This window comes from Tauraco erythrolophus, chromosome 18 (genome assembly GCF_009769465.1).
Source record: "Tauraco erythrolophus isolate bTauEry1 chromosome 18, bTauEry1.pri, whole genome shotgun sequence".
Lineage (NCBI taxonomy): Eukaryota > Metazoa > Chordata > Aves > Musophagiformes > Musophagidae > Tauraco > Tauraco erythrolophus.
This window is the reverse complement of record NC_141482.1, coordinates 14,264,382-14,289,181: the sequence shown is the minus strand read 5'-3', so window position 1 is coordinate 14,289,181 and position 24,800 is coordinate 14,264,382. Positions and strand designations below refer to the sequence as shown.

The following is a 24,800-nucleotide window of genomic DNA, read 5'->3' as shown; positions in this document are numbered from 1 at the left end:
GCTGCCTTCCTCGCATCGGATGGCAGGGAGGAGGAGCTCAGCTTCTGTGCTCCAAATCCCCTTCCACAGGAGCTCTCCCTATCCACCAGCCCTGGAAATATCCTAGGGAAACCACCCTCCCCAGCTTACGTGTCCTGTTAAGCAACACGGACGCATCCCTCCCGAGCACGGAGCGGTGCTCCGAGGCGGCTGTGCTGGCACAGCAGGGCCCGGTGCTCGCTGGGCAGCTCTCGGCTGAGCAGGACACACTGTCTGGGTCTCAGACACGTAGGCAACAACTTTTTATTGCTTTTTATTGGTGCCGTGCAGATGGTGAGTGAACGCATCTCCTGCTTTCGCAGTCCCCATGTGTCTGCAGCGATGTGGGGGAAGTCCATCCCTGCCCAACCTGGGCAGAGACAGGCAGGGGAGCTGGTGCCAGCGTTTTCCCGGGGGATGCTGAAATAGCTGCACTTCAAAGACTCGGGATGTGTCCACGTTGCCTTTGGCTCTGTGAGCCCACGGTTCAGGGTGGAAGCTGCTTGTGTCAGCAGCTGGAGCTGGAAAGCAACCCAAGCTGAGCCGGGGCTACCAGCCAGGATCAGCACCCGAGTCACCCCACCTTTGGTCCCCAAAGAATCTGCAGCCACGGCAAAGTGCCCCCAGGAGACAGTCCAGGACCGTGGGCTTTCATCCTGCGCTTACAAGTAGCCAGTTGTGTCAATTTGGGCACGTTCCTTCCCCTGTCCTGAGCTGTTTGGGCTGGGGGCCATTGCGTGCCCTGGGCCGTGCTGCTCCTGTTTAGTGGGAGGATGCTGCTGTCACATTTGATTTTTCTTTTTTCTCTTCCTCTCAGAAAGAGCCAAGTTATATAAAATGAAAAAATTCCCATCTTAATGGTGGATGAGTTATTTAAATGGGTCTGTTTGCTAATGTGATTGACTTCAACCAACAGCACAGGTTGAACTGTAATTATGGGAAAACAATCAAATCGCTATCTGGGTTCAAACCGTACCGGTCTTGCCACTTTTTTGGTATTATAGTAGAACCTGTTGGGCAGCTTTAGTTAAGCTGAGCCTCCTGCTGCTGCTGGGGCAAAGAAACGCAAACCAGTAGAGCCAGTCAGACTGCAAAGAAGAATTATGGCTTATTGTCTGTGCAAGTTCACCCACACTGCTCACTCCTGGCTCCCGGGTCCCAGGTGACCGTCTCTCGATCGCAACTTAACTGAGCCAGAGGAATCGAGGGAGAAACACACCGAGACAGCCCCCCAAGGTGAGTATTGTGCCTGATTTTTATCTGTCCCCAGCATCCCAGGCAGCATTACATAGCTGGGAAGGGAGCTGGAGCGTGCCACGCGTGGAGAATTGCCCAAAATCCGCACAGCAGCGTGCCGGGGAGAGCTGTCACTCGGTGCTGGCAGCTGGAGCCTGCTCTGGCTCCCATCTGATGGGCAGAGGCTGTAGTGTCACGGGTTTGCTTGGTTTTCTGTCCCCTCTCAGACTTCGTGGAGGAAATTTGGATTTTTCTAGCAGGTGGACAGTCCATGGCTTGTTGCAAAGCGGCAGCTTTGCCTCTGCGGGTGAGCGGGGTCGGCGGGGAGCAGAGTTGAGCCAGCCCGGGCTGTGCAGCCGCTGCCCAGCTGGGACCATGGGGCTGTCTTCTCCTCTCCTGTCCCCTCCTGTCCTCTCCTCTGACGAAAACTTCTCCTCTAGTGTTCTCCGCTTAAGCCTGAAAGGTAATGATCTGTCACTGGAGCCTGAAATGCAAAGGAGCAGCATCCAGCTCTAGCTCGGGCAAAGGGAAACAGCTGCATGAGGGTCAGGGCAGTTTGGGGGTGTCAGGGTTTACGTGGGTGCTGGGGACTCTGGTCACGTTCGCATCTAGAGAGCTGGGAGAGGCAGCGAACAGCAAAGCTTCCTCTGGGCAGACATCCGTGGTGCGTGACAGCCGTGGCGTGAGCAGAGCCGGGTCTGCGTCTGCAGCGGGATGCACGGCGGGAGCGCGTGGGCTGGTGGTGGTGCCCATCCCGGGCAGGCAGCACTGCTCACCTGGGCATTAGTGCCCGGCACTGGGGGGGCATCACCCCCTTTCACCCCTGCTCCACCTCCACATGGCATCTCGCGCCGCACCAGCCACACATGCGCTCGGCAGTAAATAACTTCCAAGGGGGTGATGGGGCTCCCTTCCCACCCCCAGTTTCCCACCCTAAATTGATGGCATCTCTGTCGCCAGGGTTAAGAAGACATTTTCTGCCTTTTTCCCTCCCTGGAGCTCGCTGGGGCTCCCAGCAGCTGCAGACACAAGGTGCGATGGTACTGGAGGCTGTCATCCCTCTTCCCTACTTTGCATCCAGGTCGGTGGGATCGCTGCAGGGAGGGGGCTGTGTCAATGCATGCTGCCTCCCCGTGCAGGGATTTTGTTGCTACAGGTTGGACTGTCCCCATCGCCTGCAACTTGTCCCCTCTGCTGGGACAGTCTCATGATGGGACTGTCTAGTAGAAGGTGTCCCTGCCTGTGGCAGAGAGGGTTGGAACTAGACGATCTGTAAGGTCACTTCCAACCCAAATCATTCCATGATTCTATCAGGAATGCCCTGAAAACTCTTATGGAGGAGACAACCACAGATCCTCCCACAGCTTCAGTGGAGGACATGGGACACTGATGCATGATACTGATTCAAAACCCAGCCTGGGCAACAAAGTGTCCCCAACACTGATGTGTCACCAAGGATTTGGGACAAGCAGAGATGCCTCAGCCCATAAAAATGCCTGACTGTGGCTGTCCCACTTGTTGGATGGCACAATGTGGGGTTGAGCTGGTAAGAGAGGACCCGTCCATCATGAGGTAGCGGGACTAAAACCCAGGTGGAGCAGAGCTGCTCTGGAGAGGATTAAGCCACCGCTGGGTCTGGATCAGATGCAGGACGAAGCCAGCGTGGCTCTGTGCAAGTCTATCGAAGGAGCAGATATTTCCCAAACATGGCATTTTCTGCTGAGCTTGATCCACTCGGGAGCGGTGAGAGGGTGCCCATGTCCCGGCTACCCTTCAAACACACGGTGTGTTCGGAGCTGTGTTCCGGAGCGGATTAGCCCTGCGTGGCACATGTGCCTGCAGCTGGCTGGACTGATGAGTGGCTGCGAGGAGGGCAAAGCCATGCTGAGTGGGATTCTCTTCCAGATTAGAGGCTTTGGGCACTTTCCCTCCCTAGAAGCAGGGAGGTAAGCGGCATCTCCCACCTGTTTCAACGTGAGCTGCAGGAATTCCTGAAGGATGGAGATTTGGTGGGATTACTCCTTGGCATCTTTCATCAAAGCTTCTCTGGGGCTTTTGGAGGCAGCTCATTTGTTCAAGCTGCCCAACACCGTGAGCACATTCCTGTACTACCTCAGCAATGGGAACCTGGCTCCCTGACCTCACCAGCAGCAGAATCTGAGGCCAGGAAGAGAAAGCATCCACCATTCCTGCCTGACTTCTGCACAACCTGGGAAGGCCCCAGCTGTATGATGCCTGAAACCCTGTCATTGCTCAAATTGCCCAAAAGGAGCCTTGAAAGCAGAGAAGCAGCATCTGGAGATGTCCTCCATCACTACCTTAGAAGATCCACGTGGGATGTACGGGGAAACCCAAAGCATGCGGTCTTGCCCAAGAGCGGAGCAGTGAGCACGGCTCATGTGGAGCAGATCCCTGTGAATGAAAGGGCCCCTCACAGCCCCCAGCCTCCCCTCACCCTGAACCAGGCACCACTATGGTCCCAGCAGCTTGCAGCCACCAATGGCCAAGGGGACCATGTCTCACACAGGTGTCCTGTGGGTGGATGAGGAGCTTGTTTTGCAGAATAACAGCAACCACAGCAATGTTGGCCCAGGTCTTCAAAGCATGCAGAGCCTTTCCTGCAGCTCCTGCTATTACAAAAGAGAAACATTTACTGAGCACCAAGACTTCGCCCTTACAGCAGTGGATAAAAGCCTGATGTGGTCTCCCAGCCCCCTGAAAGCTAGGCCATCTCCACCAGCAGGGGTTCCTGGGGTGTCCCCATCAGCAAAGGGTCCTGAGGCATCTCTCACTGGGGCATCCCCATCGGCAGGGTGTCCCAGCCACCTGATTCAGCTTTTGAGCCCGCACCACCAGAGGCTTTAAACTGCCCTGGCCATGGAGATGAGGCCAGATCCAGCACCTCAAGGTCCTGCAAGCTCCCATGGAGAAGTGCTGCGGGCCATCTCACCCCCATCCAGCCAACCTGGTTCAACCAGCGGAGCCAAAGCACCCAGGATGGTTTTGCAGGACTGAATCTTCCTAGCACATAACTCCTTTTTTAAATAGTGCTGAAGAGAAAAACTGACTCAGTTAAGAGCTTCATTACCTGCACCATATCCAGGGCAGAGAGATTTATCCTTTTCATTTGCATGGCAATCAGATGGACTCAGGATGCTCACACACACCGTAACACAGCAGGAGTAGAGGTGCCAGTTTGTGAGCATGGTTATGATGCATCTTCATGCCTTTTACCCCATGCAAGACCTGCTTGCCCGTGCAGGACCACAAATGATGGATTGTCCATCCATCAAGAGCAGAGTGGGCTCCGAGATGTGCTGCTGCTGAGGTCTTCTGCCATGGAGGAGGGGACAAGGAGACCGTGCACAGTGTAACGGGATCATGAGCAAACCATGGGGTGATACTGCCGTCTATCAGTGCTTCCCAGGGTGTTTACCACCCGCTTTCCCCAGCTGAAGGCTCTGGGGACGGGGGAGGCAGCAAGAGCATCTTGGCTGGGCTGGGAGGAGGTGGCAGCCGCGCGCCTCTGCTCCCGCCGGGGCCTTGAGCTATTCCCTGAGCTTCACCGCTTCTCAATTAAACCACCTGAAAAATGCGATAATGCTTCATTACCCACTTCCCAGAGCATTTTGAGGCGCTAATTAAGTAATGTTTATAGAAGCTGTGGTTACCCTGAGATGTGCAGGCAGATAAGTGGCTACTTTTAATCATCTTCCAAATCCTCGTGCGGGCACGCAGACCTGCCCGCAGATCCGGCCAAAGCCCACCACACTCCGGGGAGCGTCGCAGCACGGCCAGCAGTTCCGAATGCAAGTGTCCCCCGAGCAAGGAGCAGGACAAATATTTCCTGTGAAACCTCAGCAAAGCAGCAGGGAGCTGCTCATCTTAGGGACTGGGGAGCAGGAAGACAAAGCTTCCACCCCAGCTGGGGATGGTGCAAGAACAGACCCTTAACTGCTCACCCCGTTATATAAATCCAAACTCAGGTTCCTGAAGAGGATGAACTTTTCCTGCTTCACTTCTCCTGTAACATCAGGACAGCAAAGACTCTTTTCTGGGATGAGGGACATCCCCAGCTAGGGGCTCTCAAGCAGAAATAAGGTAATGGAACAAAATTCCTGTTGCTTTGGTGATTGCCATGGTGGTCAGAGAAAGAGAAGCTGCCTCCAAAGGGCTGGGGTGGGGTGGAAACTGAGCTGCCAGGTTTGCGATAGCCAGGGCTGCGCTGTATTATGGCAACATAGACTTTATAGGGTTGAAATAAATGGGTGTGCAGGTTGGGACTTGAGGCTGGAGCTTCATCTTGGAGGATTCACTCTTGTTCTCCTCTCCCTGAAATCAGGAACGTCTGCACACACGTGAGCAGGGGCAGCATCTCCCCGGTGCTGCCGGTCCTGTTTAGCTTGTTCAGGATGCCGCGACCAGCGCCGGTCCCCAGCAAACCCAAAGGGCCATGGAGACAGCTCGGAACCCCGCTGCAGCTCCGTACTGCCTGGGTGGGATCCCCATCCTAAACCAGCCGAGGCTGCCCTGGGGCAGGGTTTCTGCAGCAAGGACTCCCTGCAAACCAGCCCCAGGGCTGGCGGATAGCGCGGAGCAGCTGCCCTGCTTCGGGGAGGATTGTCGGGTTGTACGAGGTGGAGGAAGGCACTTTATCCTCCTCCCCAGTGAGGTGAGAGCCAAAGCTGCTCCTCCTGTCTGACCTGTCAGGGGGTAATTTTGCAATCAGCCAGCCCCTGTCCTACACCCCCGTGCAAAACCAGTGCAGTGGAGAGCAAGCGCCGGGCTCCATTTTAGGACAGCCTGTGCCACGTTAAGTCATGCAAGCAAATAAATGCCCAGCAAAAAACCCAACTGAACGCACACAAAAAGCTCTCTCCAATCTGCCAAGCACACAGTGCAGCAGCGAAGCGGATCAGCTTCGCGCTGGCCTGCAAAATGCTCCTGGCACTGCAGATTTTCCATGAGGGATCAGGCAGCTTTTCTGGGTATAAATTCAACTTATAATTCTAAAATTAGACCAGGAACATAGTAAGGTAGCCAAGAAAAGAAAGTTTGGCTGGTGAAAGCAGCCCTGCCCAGCGAAAGGTATGTTACACAAATCCAGCCTGAAGCTGAACAACTCCAGCGCTGCTGATGGGGAATATCTGGTTGTAAATCCATTAAGCTTCGCTGATCTGATAGTGCCAGAATTTCAGGGCCTTGCCATGTTTTTTTGTGTTTTTTTTTTAACATCTTAGCTCATCGAGATAATGAGCTGCTTTATTTTTCTGAAAGGAAACAGTGCCAAGGGTAAGGATGTGCTGTGGCTTGATGCAAGCGATGCCAGCAGCACCCAGGATGGTAATGAAAGGCCAGAAATCCCCACAGGGAGCAGGGCATGGGGGATGGCTGTGCTGTCAGAGCTAGCTGCCCAGGTCTGTGTCCCTTCCCAAGCCCCCAGCACGGGCTAGGAAATAATCTCCTTGCTGCCTTTCCTTTCCCCAGCTGCAGCCAAGAGCATCCCGCCCCGAGGAATGATGCTGTCGGTACCCAGCCAATGCCAGGGGCTTCCCCAGCGCCATGCGTGAGAGCTGATGTGCCAGGGACCCCCATGCCCAGACCTGGGCCCCGTGTCCCACCCTGAGCTGAGCATCGGGGGACGCAGAGAGCAGGTGAGCAAAGCCGTGGCATCAGCACCCACCCTGCCCCAGGGGCTCGGGCTTTCCAATGCCACCGGATTTAGGGGTTGGATGAGGAGTTTGCCTTCAGTCCCCGACACTGGGGCTCTGTTTGCAGAGGGCACCCATCACTTTGAAATACGCTCAGCCCCACCGGCACGTCCAGGGGCTGCTCCTGGCCCCGCCGCGGGGCCGCATCCGACACCACTGGCTGTACGTTACAGTGACAGCTCTGGGAAGGGCTCAGGGCTGTAAACGAAATCCCTGTCTCAGGGAGCGAGCTCCACACCGAGGGACTCTGTGGTCTGGTCTTCATCAATAAATCTCCCTCAATAAATCCTCGCAAGCAGAGAGGAGGAGCAGGGAGCTTCACACCTTGGCCAGCCCACCCCGGGCGAGAAGGGGGCAAAGCCGAAGCCCTTGGAGAACCTGGGATGTCTGTGGGGCTGCTCTGCTGCAGGAAAAGGCCAAATCCTGGGCACAGATACACGGTGGAGGTGATGTTCATACGACATCTCTTGTGCACAGACCAGAGACCCAAAGTCTTCTCCAGGTTTGCCACAGCGTGGCAGCCCCGTCTGCAGGCAGGGGCGGGTGCTGGGCTCTCAAAAAGCACGGAAAAGGCAACAGCTTTTCCCCGCTGACCGGATCCCCAGCAGGTCCCAGAGCCCCACTGACCTGGGAGCTCTGACGAGAAGAAAACCAGGAGCGAGCCCCAAGCCCAGTGACACCACAGCCGTAGACATGCATGGAAGGCAAAACTGCTGCCCACACCCCGGCCCCAAATCCTGATCTGCCGGGCTCTGCCTGCAGCGCTGAGTCACGACAGCATGGATCCAGATCCGGCGCTGAGCACCTGGGCTGCCTCCGCGCCCTCCGCCTCCAGCTGCATCCAAGCCCAGCCCTGCCTGCCCCATCTGCGGGCTGGCACCAGCCCCAGCCTGGATGTCATCTTCCTGGGATGTCCCAGCTGGATCCCTAAATGCCGGGTGCTGTTCAGCCCTCCAGGACATCGGCCTTGGGGAGAGGGCAGCACCAAGGTGGGCAGGGGCTGATCCGGCACCGACAAGCATCATAGGGAGCCCACACGGCTGCTGGCTGCTCAACTCCCAGTTGCAATCCATTCCCAGTTTACATCACTGGGGTGTGCAATGGGAATTAGTCCCTGAGCACTTCAAAGCCTTCCCAGCAGGCACGGGGTAGGGGGGGGGATGTTCCAGCCCCATGATGGCAGCAGTGGGTCTGACAATCTCCTTTCAGCCCTGGCGAGGTGCTTTGCCCAGGGCAGAGCCTAATTTAGGAGTCAGCGATCCCGGGAAGTGCTTGTTGTTAACATCAGGAGGTTGATTTTTTCTTTTTTTGCAGTAGAGCCGGGCACTCTTTTTCCGGGCTCGTTCTTCAGCTGTGGCTCTTGGGGCTGTGCAGCAGAGATCGGTTCCCAATCCCATTTCACGGCGGCCGATCCCGAGCTGCACGAGCCGTGACAAGCCATGCCGTGCCTCGGGTGGCTTTTACTTACTGGGAGAGATGCCCCAGCCCTGGGAAAGGGTGGGTTGTGCCCAGGGAAGTGGGAGCAATGAATTGTTTCCCCAGAGAGTGAAATCTCTGCTCCGTTTGTCCCAGATCTGCTCAAAAGACAATGGAAGTGACTCGGAGCTGGTTTGTGTTTATGCGGCTGTTTGGCCTGATCCGAGCGTGCTAAGAGCTTGTGCTCGCCGGCGCGTGTCTCATTTCTTTTGAAAATCAGATGCTTTAGGGGAAAGTTTCTCCTTCCAGCTCTGCGTGCCCACATCTTGCATATGCAGGTGATCCGGCACACCTCTGCTCCGCAGGCAGATAGAGGCACGGGCGGCTGCCGGCAAGGAGCCGGGCTGGGAGCGTGCCGGAGCCCGACACAAACCTCCTCATGCTGCTGTGGGGCTGCAGATCCCAGGTCCCAGCCTGGCCTTTCACCTTTGAACCATGGAGAGGAGGTTTTCTCCCTGGTCATCTCTGCATGGTTGAAGGCTGCATGTCCGGGTGGTTTGTTAGGATGGGGATTACTAACCCAGCATGACTTTTAGGGGAGAAGCTCCCATGTGGCGATGCTGAATGCCCTCACAAGGAAGTCCTTCTTCTCCTGGTATGGTTTTGGTGGTCCTGGGGGACCCCCTGGGCTGGGCAGGACTTTGCTGACCTGCTCAGTGGGGTAGGGAGGTTGCCCAAGGATCTGGGCCCACGGCTATTTCAGGAGATCCGAGACTCCCTGAGGCTTTGGCTGATGGAAAGGCAAGAGTTTATCCCAACATCAGCATCCCAGGGAGGAATGAGGTCATCACTGATGTAATGAGCTTTCTCATCTTCAAAGTTTCCTGTTTACATCCCTGCTAGTAATTTTGAAAATCATGGGATTAGGGCAAAATTCTTTAAATTAGGGCCAAAATTTTTAAAATTTCTTAAAATTAGGGCAACATTCTTCAAAAACAACCACTTTACTTTCGGGCTGTTTGTTTACCTCCCACCTTTCCCAGCTTACTGGGCTGGGGCTGTCGTGTGTTGCTCTCCACCTCTCCTGTTGTTTGGGGTGTTTGCAACCAAAAAAGGAAAAAACCAAGAATTTTCAGAAAGCAGAGCACTTTATCTGTTCTCAGGGATTATTGAACACTACTGCCAGCACTAAGCAATGGCTCTCAGAATGATGGAACGTTAATAACATCATAACCTCAATGGGGAAACTGAGGCAGGGGCAGGTGGAGAAGAGACCTGAGCCTGGGGTGGTATCTGGGACACTGATCCCAGCAAGGAGGGGCTGGGGCAGCCAGCACACCCTGGAGTGCTCCAGTTTGCATCCAGCCCTACGGGTGCTGTGCCCACACCGTTTCTGCACCCACAGGTTTCCTGCAAGGAGAGGCTCTGCCCATCACCTTTCCAGGTTTCTCTGTAAAATGGGCTGAATAACACTCAGTTTGGCGTCTCCCAAGGGTTTGAAGTGGCTGCAGCCAGCAAGGCAGAAGGGGGAGCCTGGGCGAAGACAGTGGGGTGGCCAAGGGGTACGTGTTGCCTCTGTAGAAGCTGTGCGCGGTGCCAGAGGGAGGAGGGATGTACAGGAGCATCTCAGGACCCAGCGGGAGATGGGTACATCAGGCTCGAGCACCAAAGCCGCCGCGAATTTTCCCATCATCAGTCCCCACCAACGCGGTCCCGACACAAGCCCTGCAGCCCATTCCTCAAGGAGATGCCCTGACTCGCCTCATCCTAGAGAAATGCAATTTGAACAGCTCAAAAAATAGAGGAAAAGCCTGATTTTTCAGCTGGGCTCTTCAGTTCAGTTTTCCAAGCCGTGGCTCCCTGCTTTGTCCATGCCTCCAGCCCTCAGCAGGGTGGACAGGTCTGAAAATGCCTCCCCGGATGAGCCTGCTGCCTTGGGCATGTCCATGTTTAGCAAATGAATTCACTTTCTAGATTTGGGCTTTATCCTGTTTCTAAGACTTTCTGGAGCACCACATACACAAGATGTTTCTCTTTTATTGGACTTTTTGTTTCTATTTTAGGCTGAAACCTGAATAATTTGAAACAAAAGGACGTCCTCGCACTGGAAGCGACCCAGCGTGGAGCACAGCCCTGAACATGACCACGGAGAGTTTTGCAGAGTTCCTGAATAAGCTCAAGGAAATCCATGAGAAAGAGGTCCAAGGTAAGGAGACACGAGAAGTCTTACTAAAAACCAGCAGAGGTCCATTTCTTTGTGATGTCATCTGGGTTTATTTGGTTTGAAATAACTCAAAGAGAGGAGGAGTAGGTGCAGATGAGGGAGCTTCGGGAATCAGGGCTCAGCCAGCATCACCCACGGGGATGGACGGGGATGCAGGGTCACAGCCTGGCCCTCATGGAACCACACTGTCTGATGGCACCTTGGTATGGCTTATCCATCTTACCCTGATGGAGGTTTACTAAGAAAATGAGTAACTTTTTGGACAATGAGGTTGAGCAGAAGCGAGAGGGCATTTCTGCATCCGATATCCCTGGAGATGCCCCACCCACGGGAATCCCACTTGCTCCAAACGTGAATCATGGGGGATTTGGCTCCTTTCCTGCTCCTGCTGCCGTGGTCTGTGATAAAGGTGAATTGGGAGGTTTGCAGAAGTGACGTGCACACCTGCTGGGCATCTTCCCTGAGCTACTGGAGTATATTTGGATACTGAGGGATCAAAGGGAAAGTGGAAAGATGCAATAATCTACAAGACTGAAGCAGCGGGAGAATGAGGCTCTGTTAAAGAAAACCTTAGAGTCAGGTGAGAGAGTTTATTCCTCTAGGGAATAAATTATTCCTCGGGTCATACATTATTAAAATAAGAACTATTAGATTAAGCAACCAAATGCCAAATGCAATTGATTTCCTATTAGAATTATTCCCAGTATCAATATTATGAACAAAACAACAGCTCTTTTGGAGGATTCTGGCTTATGAATTTATTCTTCTCTTGTGTAATTTCAAGCCGTGTGAGAGTTAGAGGAAACTGTTGGGCAATTTAAACCACATGTTTACATCTACTTTGCATAAAATGGATTTGACAAGATGTAACGTCTGCAGATCCATCAACGAAAACTGTTCTCGTTGAGCTGTAAATAGCCTCCAAGATGCTTTGCAGCCCTGAGACTTATAAAATACTGCGCACCTGGGAAATGAGTGCTGTAACGAGAAATAAGCAGAAACAGAACTGAAACAGACTTTTTGGGGGTGGGAGGGAAATGCAGGCTCATTAAATAGTGGAAATACAGAATGTGCTCACATTTTGAACCACTTTTCCAGCTATATTAAACCCTGATATTGTTTAACACGGGCAATGTGTTATTCCTTCTCGGAAATAACACTTGTAAATTGATGAGGTTTCTGCACAGGCATCCTCCTGAAGTTCCAGCATTGCATTTGTCTCCAAAGTGCCAGGGAATTGGCAATAAATACCCTCCTCTCTGTCTCTGTTGATTACTCCAGGTCTGCAAAGCAAGCTGACGGAGCTGACGACGGAGAAGTGCCGGTGAGCAACACCACGGCTGCTCTGCCCACGCTGCGGCGGGACAGGGGGCAGAGGGGAGGTTACACCACTCCAGTTCCAGACCTCCTGGGCACTCCTCTGAGGCTGCCTGATTTACAGGGCATGGTTTGCCTTTCTGGCTCTACCAAATTTCAACCTTTTAGTGACTTTCGCCGTGCAAGTCCCCAGTACAGGCAGGACTTGGGGTGATCCCAGCCCACCTCGGATTTACCTTCCCGCTGGCAAGTGGTGCTTGTGCTGACAGGTGCTTGTTCTCTTGGGAAGCAATAAAACACGATGAAGCAAGCTGCTGAGCCCAAGAGTGGGTGTCACAGGGCAACGTCTGGGCTCGAACACATGTGCTTCCCCTCTTGCCACAAGAGCAAAAGCCATCGAGCCGTACTGGTGTGTGCAGCACGGCTGGCTCGGGGCAGAAATCCTTCCCCTTGGGTGCTGCAGATAAAGGCACAGATTTGGGGGAGAAATCTAACAAACCTCTTTTTTTTTTTTTTGTTCTGTTTCTTTGTTTAGTGATGCTCAGAGAATTGAAGAGTTGTTTGCTAAAAATCACCAATTAAGAGAACAACAGAAAGTCCTTAAAGAAAATGTGAAAGTGTTAGAAAACAGGTAAGATTTATTTTTCCATAGGGTGCTGTTCAGTGGCAGCGAGTGCATGCTCTTAGGGGGAGAGTTCGGGGTTTTCTGGCTTCCCAGAAGCAGGATGTAGCACACGAACCTCTTCTTTGCTCATACGCAGCTGCTGGGAGAGCTGGGGGAGCTCAGAAGAGCTTTCCTAAATTGATGGTGGTGGGGCTGGCTCCATGGTGAGTGGAAGGGCTGGGCTTGTCTGCATGGGTGATAACCCCTCTCATCAATCCTGGGTGATGGACTGGGTGCTCACGCTTCTCTGTGGGGAGGGCAGGGTTCTCCCATGGGAACCGTGTGGTGACAAGCTGCCGGCCGCGGGTTTTCCTCCAGGCTGCGAGCGGGTCTCTGCGACAGATGCATGGTCACCCAGGAGCTGGCAAAAAAGAAGCAGAATGAGTATGAGACCTCCCATTTCCAGAGCCTGCAGCACATCTTCGTCCTCAGTACGTACCTCTGCCTGCTGTGAGCTGAGTCTTTGCTCAGTTAATACTTCTCCCAGATATTTGCATGAGCCCCTCCAGTGTCTGGCAGGGGTTTGGGGATGGGGAGAAGGGAGAGAACCAACGTGAGTGTGGAGGTCTTGAAAAATCAGATCTGACCAGGACTGCGGATGGCAGCCCATGTACCTCCCAAGGACCTGGGTAACCAGTCCTGGGAAGTGGCAGAGCTGGGCAGTCGCAGCCCTCCACACCTCCAGAAAAACAGGAGAGATGCTGACGCCGAGAGCAGCCCCGGGCTGGCCGGGCCATGTCAGCTGCCAGGAAAAGAGATGCATTTGGCACTGCAGAAGCAACACTCTGGCAAAGACAGGAAAGTCACAGCAGCAGCTCAGCACGAGTAAATGGAAATCAAGCAACACTTGTGATGGATCTTCTCCCGAGCCTTTGGCAGAGCTCCCAGCACCACTCAGGCTCGGGGTTTTTTCCCTGGGGATCTGGCTGGCCTAGGGCAGTCCGTAGGGGTAAAGGAGATATGGCATTTAGGAGGGACAACGAGGTGGCAGCACCCTTTGGTTTGTCTCCCCTGTTACGCCGTTGATCCCCAGTGGTGCTTCCAAGCAGGAGCAAGCCGGGACTACCCACCCTGCCCGGGATCCTGCCCACTCTCTTCCGTTGCCTCCTCACTGCAATGCCCGGCTGCTGGGGGCTCACAGCTCCCTCTGCCCTTCGCCCGATCCCCTCCTGAGACCCCCAGGCCTCCCCCTTCACACAGCACCTGCTCACCAGAGGCAGCCGTGGTGCTGGCGGGCAGGATGCCGCTGTGTCCATGCCACTGTGTCCATGCTGCTGCATCCATGCGGCTGTGTCCATCCTGCTGTGCCACAGCCATCGCCCTGTCTGAGTCACACTCTCCCCCCAGACTGGATGGGCTGGGAGCAGACCCCAATCTTGACCAAACCCAAGTCGGAAGGTTGCTCCCTTTATCCCTTAGCCCCAGCATGTTTTCAGAGAAGTAAGGCAATTCGGCATCCCTCCAAATCCTGGTGCCCTTGCCTCCTCCTCCCCTGTGCCCTCCAGCAAGCTGTGAGGAGCATCAGCTGGCTCCTTGCAGTGCCTGAATCCATGGCACAACTTGTGTCCCTGCAGCTAATGAGACGAACCGCCTGAGGGAAGAGAACAAAACTCTCAAGGAAGAACTGAAGAGGCTCCAGAACCTGGAGTAAGTGCTCTCCTGGGTTTCATTCATTGCGAGGGATGTTGCTAAGGACAGAAGCAGCCCTGCAGCTGAGCAGGGCTACTTCCAAACCATGGCATCCTCAGGGCTATTTTAGCATCTAATTCCTAAGGATTCCTGTAGATATTAGACATCAAAACACCCTTAATGGTCTCTAAGTCCTTGTTGACTTTTGCTCACTCCCTTGTTCATCTGCATCCAAGGATTCAGTTTTTGCGGCACAAGAGTATTCAACACCCCTCCATAGGGGACTGCTCATGGGAAGCAAAGCCCTGGCCTGCTCGCCTTGGCCATGGACCTCAACCTGGGCTTGCATGGCACCAGCTCCCCTCCTGCAGCAGCCAGAGAGGGTCTGCAGGAAGAAGGTTGTGTTTTGCGGGAAGGAGAGTGACCTGCAAGGGACTGAGACGGGGTTGGGAGGGAGAAGGGATCTGCACCAACAGGTTCATATCCCAGCAGAGCACTGTGCTGAAAGCCAAGTAACCTGCCAAGCTGGCCAATGTATACAAATCAGCTCATTCCTCAAGGGTTTAAAGACCAGAGGAATTAGCACTGAGGGATTAGTTTAGAAATGTGTTTTCTTTGGAGCACAGAGCCACCATCCACTTAAAGAGAAACTCTCGCTTTTACTCCCCGATGCTTCCCAAGGCTGAGGAGTTTCAGAGCTGTAGGTCAGGCTGGGTTTACTGAGCAACGAGCACTCCTGCTCTGCTCTTCCCTGGACTGCTGGATAGGAAGATTTCCAGCTAAACACCCATGCCTCAGTACCAGGGTCTGGCCAGGACTTTGTCCATGACATAAGTGTGGGTCTCCGAGACTCAGTGACTCCCTTGTAGTGACCAAGAGCATCAGCCCCACCAGTTCCATATGGTAAAGCCATATTCCCATGCTGAATCCACCCCTACACCCAGCTGAAAGCCCAGCCAGGGACGTACAGGTTCTCGCAGAGCTTTTGCAACAGCCACAGTTGGGTTTTGGCTTACCCAACATCGTGGCTTCCTGCGACGTTACCCACAGCCAGGTGGGGAAACCAGACCTTGAGCTGTCGTGCTGGCTCTGGCCCATGCTCCAGACTGCAGCTGAGCTAGCGATAAGCTGCAATGGAAGGAGGTGAGTCTGAGGATCCGGTATATCCACATACATATATACACAAATATGTATATTTATATATTGGACTCTGTAACTCAGAGCTCCCAGTACAGTGGCTCTCAAACCTTCCTTCTCCTGCCCCTTCTCATTCGTTCGTGTCCTTCTCCTTTCACCAGTGACAGGACAAAGCACCCAGGAGTCACCTCCAGAGAAAGCAGCTCCAAGCCCAGCTCCCCCTTGGCTTTACTGTCTCCAGCAAACAGGAATGCCAACACGGAGAAAGCAGCTCACAGGGGAGCTGAAGCAGCCCACCCTGATGTGCCAGACCTCGAGCTCGGAGAAGGTGGGTGCTGCTGGCTCCCGCCACCTGTGAAGGGCCTGGGGATGGGAAGAGTGACAGCCATGGTGCAAAGTTGCTCTGGGAAAGGGTCTGGAGAGCAAAGACCAAGCTGTTGGCAGCTCAGGTGGACATTGCCATGAGCAGAATAGCTGCTGGGGGGGGAAATGCATGTCAAGGGAGAAACATGCTGCTCTGTGTTATGGCAAAAGAGTGTTTGGGAGCCCTCGCTGTAAGATAAGTGCTGTGCAGGTGTGGACCCGACACCCATTTCATGCAGAGACCATATTGTTGCCTTGCTGCCACCCACACATGCCATGGAAGGTCTGTTCAATCAGGTGCTGGTTTGAGCCAGACAGAAACTTGGGCTTGAAACCTTCCATCGGAGGTGGCTGGTGCCAGCCAGTGGCATCCTTGGGATGCGGCAAGACTCCAGCACGCTGCAGGGCAGGGCAGCCTGCACCAGCCCTGCGGGACTGTCACGACAGCTGGTTGTGTCTTTTCTTGCAGAAAAGCCTGCAGGACAGAGCAGGTCTCCAAGCAGTAGGACTTCTCCAAGCACTGTCCTCCAAGAAGTCAGCCTTGCAGAAATGGTAAGTCACTGGAGCCTGATGACCTCAGGCCTTCTCCCCACCACTGTGGTCATCTGAACTGGATCAAGACAGGTAGACTGGGATAGAAATAGAACAGGAGACATTTAGGAGGTGAAACATTTATCCAGACTTGGGCAGTTTGCAGTTGCCAGAGCCAAGGAGGGCTCCTACCAAATGCCAGATGCACCCTCTCTGTAGAAATTGCCACTCACTGCAAGAAAAGTGTTTGGAGTTTGGCACAGGCTCCTGTCCCGGCTGTGAGTGTGCACATTTTCGTTTGCTCCTGTGTTTATCCTCCATGACAACAGGTCTAGCACCCTTGAATCCTCTGCCTATCTCTCTGGTTCCTCTCTCAGATGTCTTGCTGGGGAAAGCTCTGAGGAGTGAAGGACTCAGGGAGATTGTGATGAGCCACGTTTCAGTGTAACTTATCCTGAGTTACAGAGTCAGCTCTCCATCATTTGGGAGAGCAAGAAGGTGGAGTGTGTGAGTGTTGGAGAACATGTAAACTGTGGAGTTGTGGGCACTGAGAACAAATACACCACAGCAGCCCTGCCCAAGAGCATCGCAGATGTCTCTCCATCTGCAGCATAATGAATATTAGTGTTTTCAGAGGGCCTGGTGTTCGGTGGTTGCTGTTTTGTGCACGGATGCAAGGCTGCCGTGCCTCTAAAACACAGAGAGTGTGTGTCAGCTGAGGGATGCTGAGTGATATGGTGATATTGGGCACTGGGAGATGAGACCACAGGACCCACAGCTCTGTTCCTGGCCATGGGAACTCAGGCCCACGTACACACCCACATAGATGTTTCTGTTCTGGCACAGGCTTTGCTCACCTGAACTCCACAGAAAACTTGAAAGAGCAAGTGAAGAGGGGTTTTTGTAAGGCTGCAGGCAGGATAATTAATAGGGATCCCGGAAGGGTTGGTGACATCTCCAGGTGGGCAGGGGAAAGCTGAGTCAGAACATGTGGTGAGCCTTTCATGACAGCAGATGCAGATGGTGCTGTTCTGGCCTCACAGCCAGGGACTCCACTGGGAACACACCCATCAAATCAGGGCATGCCAGGAGCTCGCATGAATAAAGTCTAGTGGCCTGAGTAGGGATCAGGGAACTCGCAGGGTCCTATCTTGGTTAAGCCACTGACCATGGCTTGACTTGAGAGGAGGCACAAGACCTCCTGGGCTACCAATCAGTGTGGCCAGGAAATAAAGAGTACTGTAGATCCCGCTGGAAAACACAAAGGGGGAATTTCCTGGGGAAACCTATAAGAATATGGTTGAGCTGTTGACCAGGACCGCATCAAACAGAGCACTCAGGAGGTGTCTGTCTTGTTCATGCCACTGAAGAGCTGCGTCTCTGCTCGGCGAGACTGCCCTTAGCCCCGCGGCGCCCGGGGCGCGGAGCAGAATGGATCACCTGGACTTTCTCCCCTCTGCCGCAGGCGTCCCAGAGGATCTCCAACCAGCTGCATGGAACCATTGCCCTGGTGAGACCCGGCTCCAAACCCTGCCTCCTGGAGAAGAGTCCTTCGAGGGCACCAGCGTCCCCACCAGCAAGGAAGACTCCTCTCCCAATGCCAGAGCGGGAGCACAGCCCCAGCCTTGAGGGGTGAGTTTCGGGCTTGGGGGTCACGGCGTGGGCCTGATCCGTGGCCCGTCGCAGCTGTCCCTCTGGGCAGACTGCAACGAGATGGCCAGCATTGGTAGTTATCCACCCACCTTCTTCTCCAGAACTTCTCCCACAGCCCTGGGGAAGGGGGGGTCTCCCAGTTTACACCAGCAAAAAATGACTGGAATCCAGCCCGACCAGATCAGCGTCTCATTACTCCAGCGTCGTCGGGCAGACCCATAAAGCGAACTGGGTGCCCCCACCTCCAGCCGGGAGCAGATCAGCTCATGGCAGGCAGCGATCCCTGCTCCGCCTCATTCATCCTCGTGGGCTTTTCTGCGGGGCTCAGCACTTCCCCAGGCTCATCCTCCCCGTTGATTTCGGAAGAGCAGAGGGCTGAGCAAAGCCAGTGAGTTCACCCATGGAGACAGCCAGTTTCCCAGAGCGGGAGTAGATCTGCCGAGCATTCCCGGGAAAAGCTGGCGCACGCGAAAGCTGCCGCATAAGCAGCGATAGCAGGGCAGGTTCCTGCACCTCACCAACCTTCTTGGCACAGCTGTAAAAATTTCCTTTTGAGTGGTATTAGGGGAAGGTGGGCTGTTCCTCTGCCCTGGAGGTCTTTAGGCCCACCAAGGCACTAAGAAAGCCCAGTGGAGGGTAGTCAGGATGCTTCTGGCTGTAAGACATGGTTTGACAAGTGGCTTCTCATGCATCAGCGGTGCTGACATGAGCGGTCACTGCAGCCCCCCCACTCACTCATCCCCCTGCCTGGAGCTGCCATGGCCCAGGGACAGGAGAGCGCTGTTGGATGGTGGGATGGTGATGGATTCCTGCAGTGAGCAGAGACCCGCTGCCAGCTGCCTGATCCCTGCAGCCACTGGCACTCCGGTCCCCAGCACAGTGCCTGAAGGCCAGCATGATGCTTGGGCCAAGAGCTGCAACAGGGCACAGAAAGAGCAGGAGAGATCACGTGCATCACATGCAGCAACAGGGAATCACATCCAAATTCTCTAATTAACGTGATTATTTTGTTTCCTGTTTCTTTTAGTTATTTAACAGCCACCAAACCCAACTCCCCCAAGGTTGCTCCATCCTATGAAAACCTAAAACTGACTGCCCGGAGAGAGCAGCTCTGTCTTCTCCAGAAGCACCTTTCCCTGCACCAGCTGGGGCTGCCAAGCAGCTGTGTCTCAGCCGAGCGGGATGGCAGCAGCTTCTCCAGCCGTTTGCTCAGGGCCAAAGATGCCGATGGCAGGACGTGGTCACACGATGGCTGGGAAGATCGGGCGGCCCTGCTGAAGCTCCCTGCCGCCATGGTGTACGTCAGGGATCAGCACTTGGAGGAGAAGCTGCACCTCCTAAAGCACAGGGAGCAGCTGCAGCGTTTCCTCCTGCAGCAGTGCCAGCCAGGCCGGCGGGCGGACGGAGACGTGGAGCCCGTGCCCGAGGAGCGGCCCCTTTCCCCATGGCTGAGCGTCACGCCGGGATGCAAGGAGGAAAGGTCCTTCCTGGAGGATGCCATGGATGGGAAGGAAGAGAAGGAGCTTTGGCTGAGCAGAGACGGCTCCGAACTCCGAGAAAAGGCAGAGGCGGTGAGGGACGATGGTGGAGATGCGCCGCTGGATCTGTCGGACTCCAGCCGTGGCAGGGAGACGGGCTGGCACAATCGCCGGGAGCTGCGGGGGGCCGGCAGCCCGCGGGCGAGCCCCGGGGAGAGCCCTGCAGTGCCACCAGTCCCGGGCCTCTGCAGGAGACACGGGGCAGAACAGGACAACTTGCGCTTCCCCTACCACCGGCCCAACGCTGCCCAGGAACTGCCTGGTGCTGTCAAGGAGGAAGAGGAGGAGGAGGATGAAGCTGTGGTGAGTACAGCTCACGTTGGCATCAACCGTGGCCCTCTTCCCCTTCCCGGGGAGCCCAGAGCTGGTGCTGGCACTGCTGTGACCACCACTACTGTCCCATGGGACGATGGCTTTGCTGCGTGTGAAGCCATCAGGGATGTATTTGCACAGGGTAAAGCCGTGGCTGTTCAGCCCCAGCCCTCGTTCCCCACCCATCCTCCCCTCCGGTGCCCGGGGGGTTCCATCTGGATCAGAGAACCGGCGTGTGGCCCTGCAGGTCGGTGCAGGAGGGGTGCTGGGCTCCCCTGCAACGTGCCACGAGTGCAGAGAAACACCTCTGTGATACTCGTCCCCACGGGTGTCGCGGCCATCGCCAAGGGACCGGGGCGGCTCTTTCCCCCGCCTGGCAAAGGTGGCATCCATGCTCCCCGTTTCTTGCAGCTTGCACTCTCACGGGCACATCCGACCAACAAGTCCGTGCCAAGCGACCCACGGACCCTTCCAGAGAGCAGGGCAAGGCTGGCTGTCGCTGCACAGAAGGAAGAACCAGGTAAACAGCCCCAGGGAAATGGGACATCTGAGATGGGAAGAGCAAAAGGTGCACTTTGGTGAAGGTACCCTGTGGCCAGGGGCGCTCTGTGCTGGGCTCTGCACGCACCTGCAGTCCCCCCGGCCGAAAGCAGCTGACCAGGACAGGACACCCTTCCAGGGACTCAGGTGCTCCTGGCTCCCAGCTCTTTTGGGCCATCAGAGGAACTTCAAGTTTCACATTTCCATCTTTGAAGGCTCAATTTTCAACCCTAGGGACACTCAAAATTCGGGGTCAGTATCTGCAGGGAGAAAATATCCTTGGCTTTTCTGGAGAAGAGCCCAGTATCTCTGCCCAGCACAGACCAGGAGCCACCCATGGGGTGTCCTTACACACCCTGCAGATCACCCAGCACCCTGCACTGAGCTGCTGGGTGGGTGCAGAGGCTTCAGGGGCTAAAGAGGTTGGTTTAGCACCACCCCATTGGCAAAACTTGCTGGTCCCTGCAGCAGATAGGGTAGGATGCTCTCCTGCCTTTCCCCGCTCCATCCCCAGTCAGAGCCCTTTCCATTTCCAAACCCAGCAGTGCCCTTAGTGTGGGGACACGTGATGCCTTCTCCTCGCCCGACTGCCACGGGACGTGGGCGGCAGGTTTGCCAGGGCGGGTGGGAGGCAGCGGCCATGGGGAGCGGAGCGGGGAGCACGTCTGCTGAGAGCTGCTCGGAACCAGCCTTACTGGCTTGGCCAGAAAGTTGAGCTCGCCTGGATTAGTTGGTCTGGGCGTGTCGGAGTGGTTTGGGAACACTCTCCGGAGCAGGATTTTGCATGGTGGCAAAAAATAATAATAAAAAAAAAGTCCTCTGTGATTTACATGCTATGGAGATACCATCATAGCAGAAGAATTTCAGCTGATTACATTCTGGGTGTGGGAATACAGGACTTTCTTCAGTTCTCACCTTCAGGTTGACACAAAGCCCAGGAAACAATACACAAACACTTCTGCACTTTCTAGTGAACCTTAACCCATGGAAGGATAAAGTGAAGGTGGGATCAGGCTACAGGAGCTCCCGGAGCACCTGAAAGCAGCATCGTCTGCCCTGCCACCCAGGCAGGAGCAGCAGGGTGATCACCCTGCCACAGTCCCCCTGGCCAGACCTGGGTGTGGGGAGCAGAGCTGTGGCAGAAGTATTGAGGTCCTGGGGTGCCCCTGCCCCTCGGAAGGGGCACAGCTCCGTCCCCAGCCCTTCCTCACCCACGTGGCCTGCACGGTGTGCCACTGCGGGTGCGGACGGGGCGATGGCACCGCCGGCGAGGCTCGGTCCCCGGCCCGAGCGGCTTCGCGCTGTGCTCAGGCGGGGAGTGTGTCTGGTGCGTGCAGGTACGTGTCTGGGGTTGTGTGGCCTCGGGGTCTGCGTGCAGCAAAACCCTGCTGCTGGGCAGGGAGGCAGTGAACCCGCCTTTCCTCGGCACACGCTCCCTGCCAACAGCCACCAACCAGGACCGGCAGCAAATTTGAGGATTGTCCATTTTGGCCTCTTTACCCAGACACATTTCTCTCCGAGTCTCAAACAGGAAGGTACAATCTGGGGTTTTAAATACCCCTCAGGTTCCCAGCCTGCACATGACCATGGACTTTGGGCAGCAGTTGCTACCTTAGGGTCTGGTAGTCCTACAGATACAGGTTCATTAGGAGCTGGTTCCCCACAGAGTCCTGTTGGATCTCCCATAAATAGTCATCTCAAGCCACGTAGCTCGCAGTGCATCTGCTTTGCAACACCGTTTATTACTAAATCTGTTTCCTGCGTCAATGGCTCTCAGAGCCTGGGCTGGTGGCTCTGCATCTGCTCCCAAGCTTGCCAAGGCCCCTGCCAGCCACAAAACCCCTTCCTTTTGTGTTTCCTTAGATGATGATGACGCTGAGTCTGGGAAGCAGGAATCTGATGAGCCAGACACGACGGACAGCGAGGTGTGTTTGATCTCCCCAGCCCTTAGCTTAGGCTGTTGGGTCCGAGAGGCATAAGGTGGGTCATCCCCTGCTGAACTCACTCCAGGAGGTGATGGCTCTTCCTACACGAGATGCCAAACCCCATTCCCACACTGCCACCCAGCTTGTTGCTGAGGGATAGAGATATCACTCCAGCTAGTCGAGAGGGTTTGTGAACAACAGCGTTTGTCACCACTCTGTAGCAGTGGTCACGAAGGTCCCCAGTGATGCCGCTGCGCCACCAGCTCCCTGGGAAAGTGGGGTCATTTGTCGGCTGACTGCTCCTCTTGTTGGTGTAGGGGGCTGCCCCGTGTGAAGACGATATCCTACAAGAAGCCCAGGCTGACGGGAGATATTTCTGCACCAAAGACAAAGCTCATGCGCTGCAAAAGAAGAGAAAAAGAGGACAGGATCCCTGGACAAAAGGTAGGGAGGAGGAGTCCCTTGTGGCATCAGCTCAGGGCTGCAGCTTCCACCGCTTCCCGAGGGGCTCCTGTGAGAAACGCCCGAGGGCTCCAGCACCTTCCCTGCAGCATAGAGGAGGGTGCTCCGAGTGGGGGCCACGCTGCAAACAAATGTTTGCCCAAGGTGATTCAGCGGAGTCTTTCATTTCCCTGCGATGAGACACGCTGCACTGTGTTTTGGCAAGGGCTGTATCTGCAGCCAGAGGAGCCCCTGGTAACGGTCAGCCCAGGCAGGGCAGCCAGGAGAGCACTCCCCAGCACCTAAGCTAACAGGGCTACGTCCCTCATGTTTGCTTAGCAGGTCGGGGAGGTGGTGATCGGAGAAGGCCACATTCCCAGGGGTGAGTTATTGACTTTCGGAGAAAGGTTTCTGCCAGCGCTGTTGATCTCCCCGCACGGCCACGGAGGTTCCCTTGTCCACAGAGGAATGTGTCGTCTCTGTGTTTTCCTACAGGGGAGTACGCAGAAAGCTGCTCCTGAGGACAAGACAGTGTGTCTGTCAAAATACCCACCACCAGCCCTTTGTCGGTAAAGACAGGGAAGTGTTGACCAAACTATACCTGGAGAGGGCAGTTGCTCGAGCACAGAGGGAGCCTGTTTAACAGGCAAGCACTGGTCCTTGCTCTGTGCCCGGCGTTGGGAGGCAGCTGCTTGCTCGCTCGGGGGAGCTGGGTGAGAAGAGGATTTGTCCTACAAAAGCAGCGGCTCAGAGCAATGGGGAGGAAGCTGCCCCGTGCTCCCCGGGGCAGGCATCACCAGTGCTGGTGGGGACCACAGCGAGCCCGACCCTGCTGGACCAGATGGGGACGTCCCGAGCAAGGGCTGGATGCAGCCATGGCAGGAATGGGGTGATGGAGAGGCAGAATCTCTCTCTCATGTGCTGTGTGTCACATGGCAAGGGGGAGAACTCCAAGAGATGCATCCCACCACTCTGGGTACCCTCTCCACACACTCGTGCACCAGGTCCGTTCTCTGCCTGTTCTGCTTCACATGTTGTTTCTGTTTCCAGGGTCACAACAGCCTCCCCCAGGTACCCGTGCATCTCACATGTGAGGGGCGTTTCTCTTCATCTTTCCTTTGCTGAGCTTTGCATCCTTCTGCCCTGTCCCTATTTTGGGACAAGGCCACGCTGACCTCGTCTGTGTAAATCCATTGCTTTGCAGTTAACTCCTGCGGTCATTCTGCTGTTAACAGGAGCTAAGAAGTCAATGAGAGGAAGAAAGAAAGCCAAAGCAGAGCAGTGCCCAGCAGGGATCACAAAGGAACTGGAGAACTGCTCCACTTCCCACAACGATGCCTCCGAGGGGCGGTAACAGCAGGGCAGGATGAGAAGCGACACAGACGCTGCAGACCAAAGGAGAGGGCTCGGAGACCTCCGCATCTCACCCGTGCTGGGAGAGCAGCTCCTCCTGCCGTGCCCGGCCAGGCAGAGGGGAATTCACAGGACTCATTAATGAGTAGAGCACCCCAAAAATCCTCACTGGGTGCCCTGGGAGAGGCTGGGCAAGGAAGGGGTGACACCTAGAGCAGCCAGGTCACTGCTGATGGAGCAGCACATTCAGTGACCCCCCAGCCCTGCACCGGAGCAGACCCTCGCATGGGTGCTAGGAAGAGGAGACGCCGTCTTTGCAGCACCCCCTGGGTCAGGACCATGTTCCTCCCTGGAATTTCACACGAGGAGAATGGACTACTCAGACCCCGCTCCCCACGTACAACGTCCCGGTGGCTGGGCGATGGGTGGAGACCAAGCTGAGCACCGCACGGCCCCATCCACAAACCCCCATCAATTAAATCCCTGCCAAGGTTTCATAGGTGTGTGGATCTTTTTTGATCTAGAAAAAGCCCATAGTTTTCTTTTTTAGTTAAACGAGGAGCAAACAGGTGGGACATGTACCTGGAGAGGGCAGGGAGAAGAGCACAGGAAGGCAGGGCTCACATGCTTCCTGTCCCCAAGGTGTCCTGTGTGCCTGGAGAAGGCAGGTTGGGAGACCCAGCTGCGGCTTGCAGCAGAGCACCAGCTCAGCAGTTCACACCGCCCTTGGCAGGACTGCCAGGAGCTTGTTTTCACATGGATAAATTGTTCTTGAACCCTTTTTTCCTGATG

General features: G+C 55.2%; 1 protein-coding gene across 1 annotated transcript; it reads left to right on the top strand.

The window, feature by feature from the left end:
• Nucleotides 1-10,520: 10,520 nt before the first annotated feature.
• Nucleotides 10,521-24,009, top strand: RBBP8NL (RBBP8 N-terminal like). Its single transcript, XM_086623167.1, has 13 exons — nt 10,521-10,587; nt 11,887-11,929; nt 12,458-12,553; nt 12,905-13,017; nt 14,161-14,233; nt 15,514-15,680; nt 16,185-16,267; nt 17,712-17,878; nt 18,927-19,740; nt 20,161-20,269; nt 22,153-22,214; nt 22,532-22,658; nt 23,891-24,009. Exons 1-13 carry the CDS (start codon nt 10,521-10,523, stop codon nt 24,007-24,009), a joined length of 2,040 nt encoding a protein of 679 aa, XP_086479293.1.
• Nucleotides 24,010-24,800: the final 791 nt, after the last annotated feature.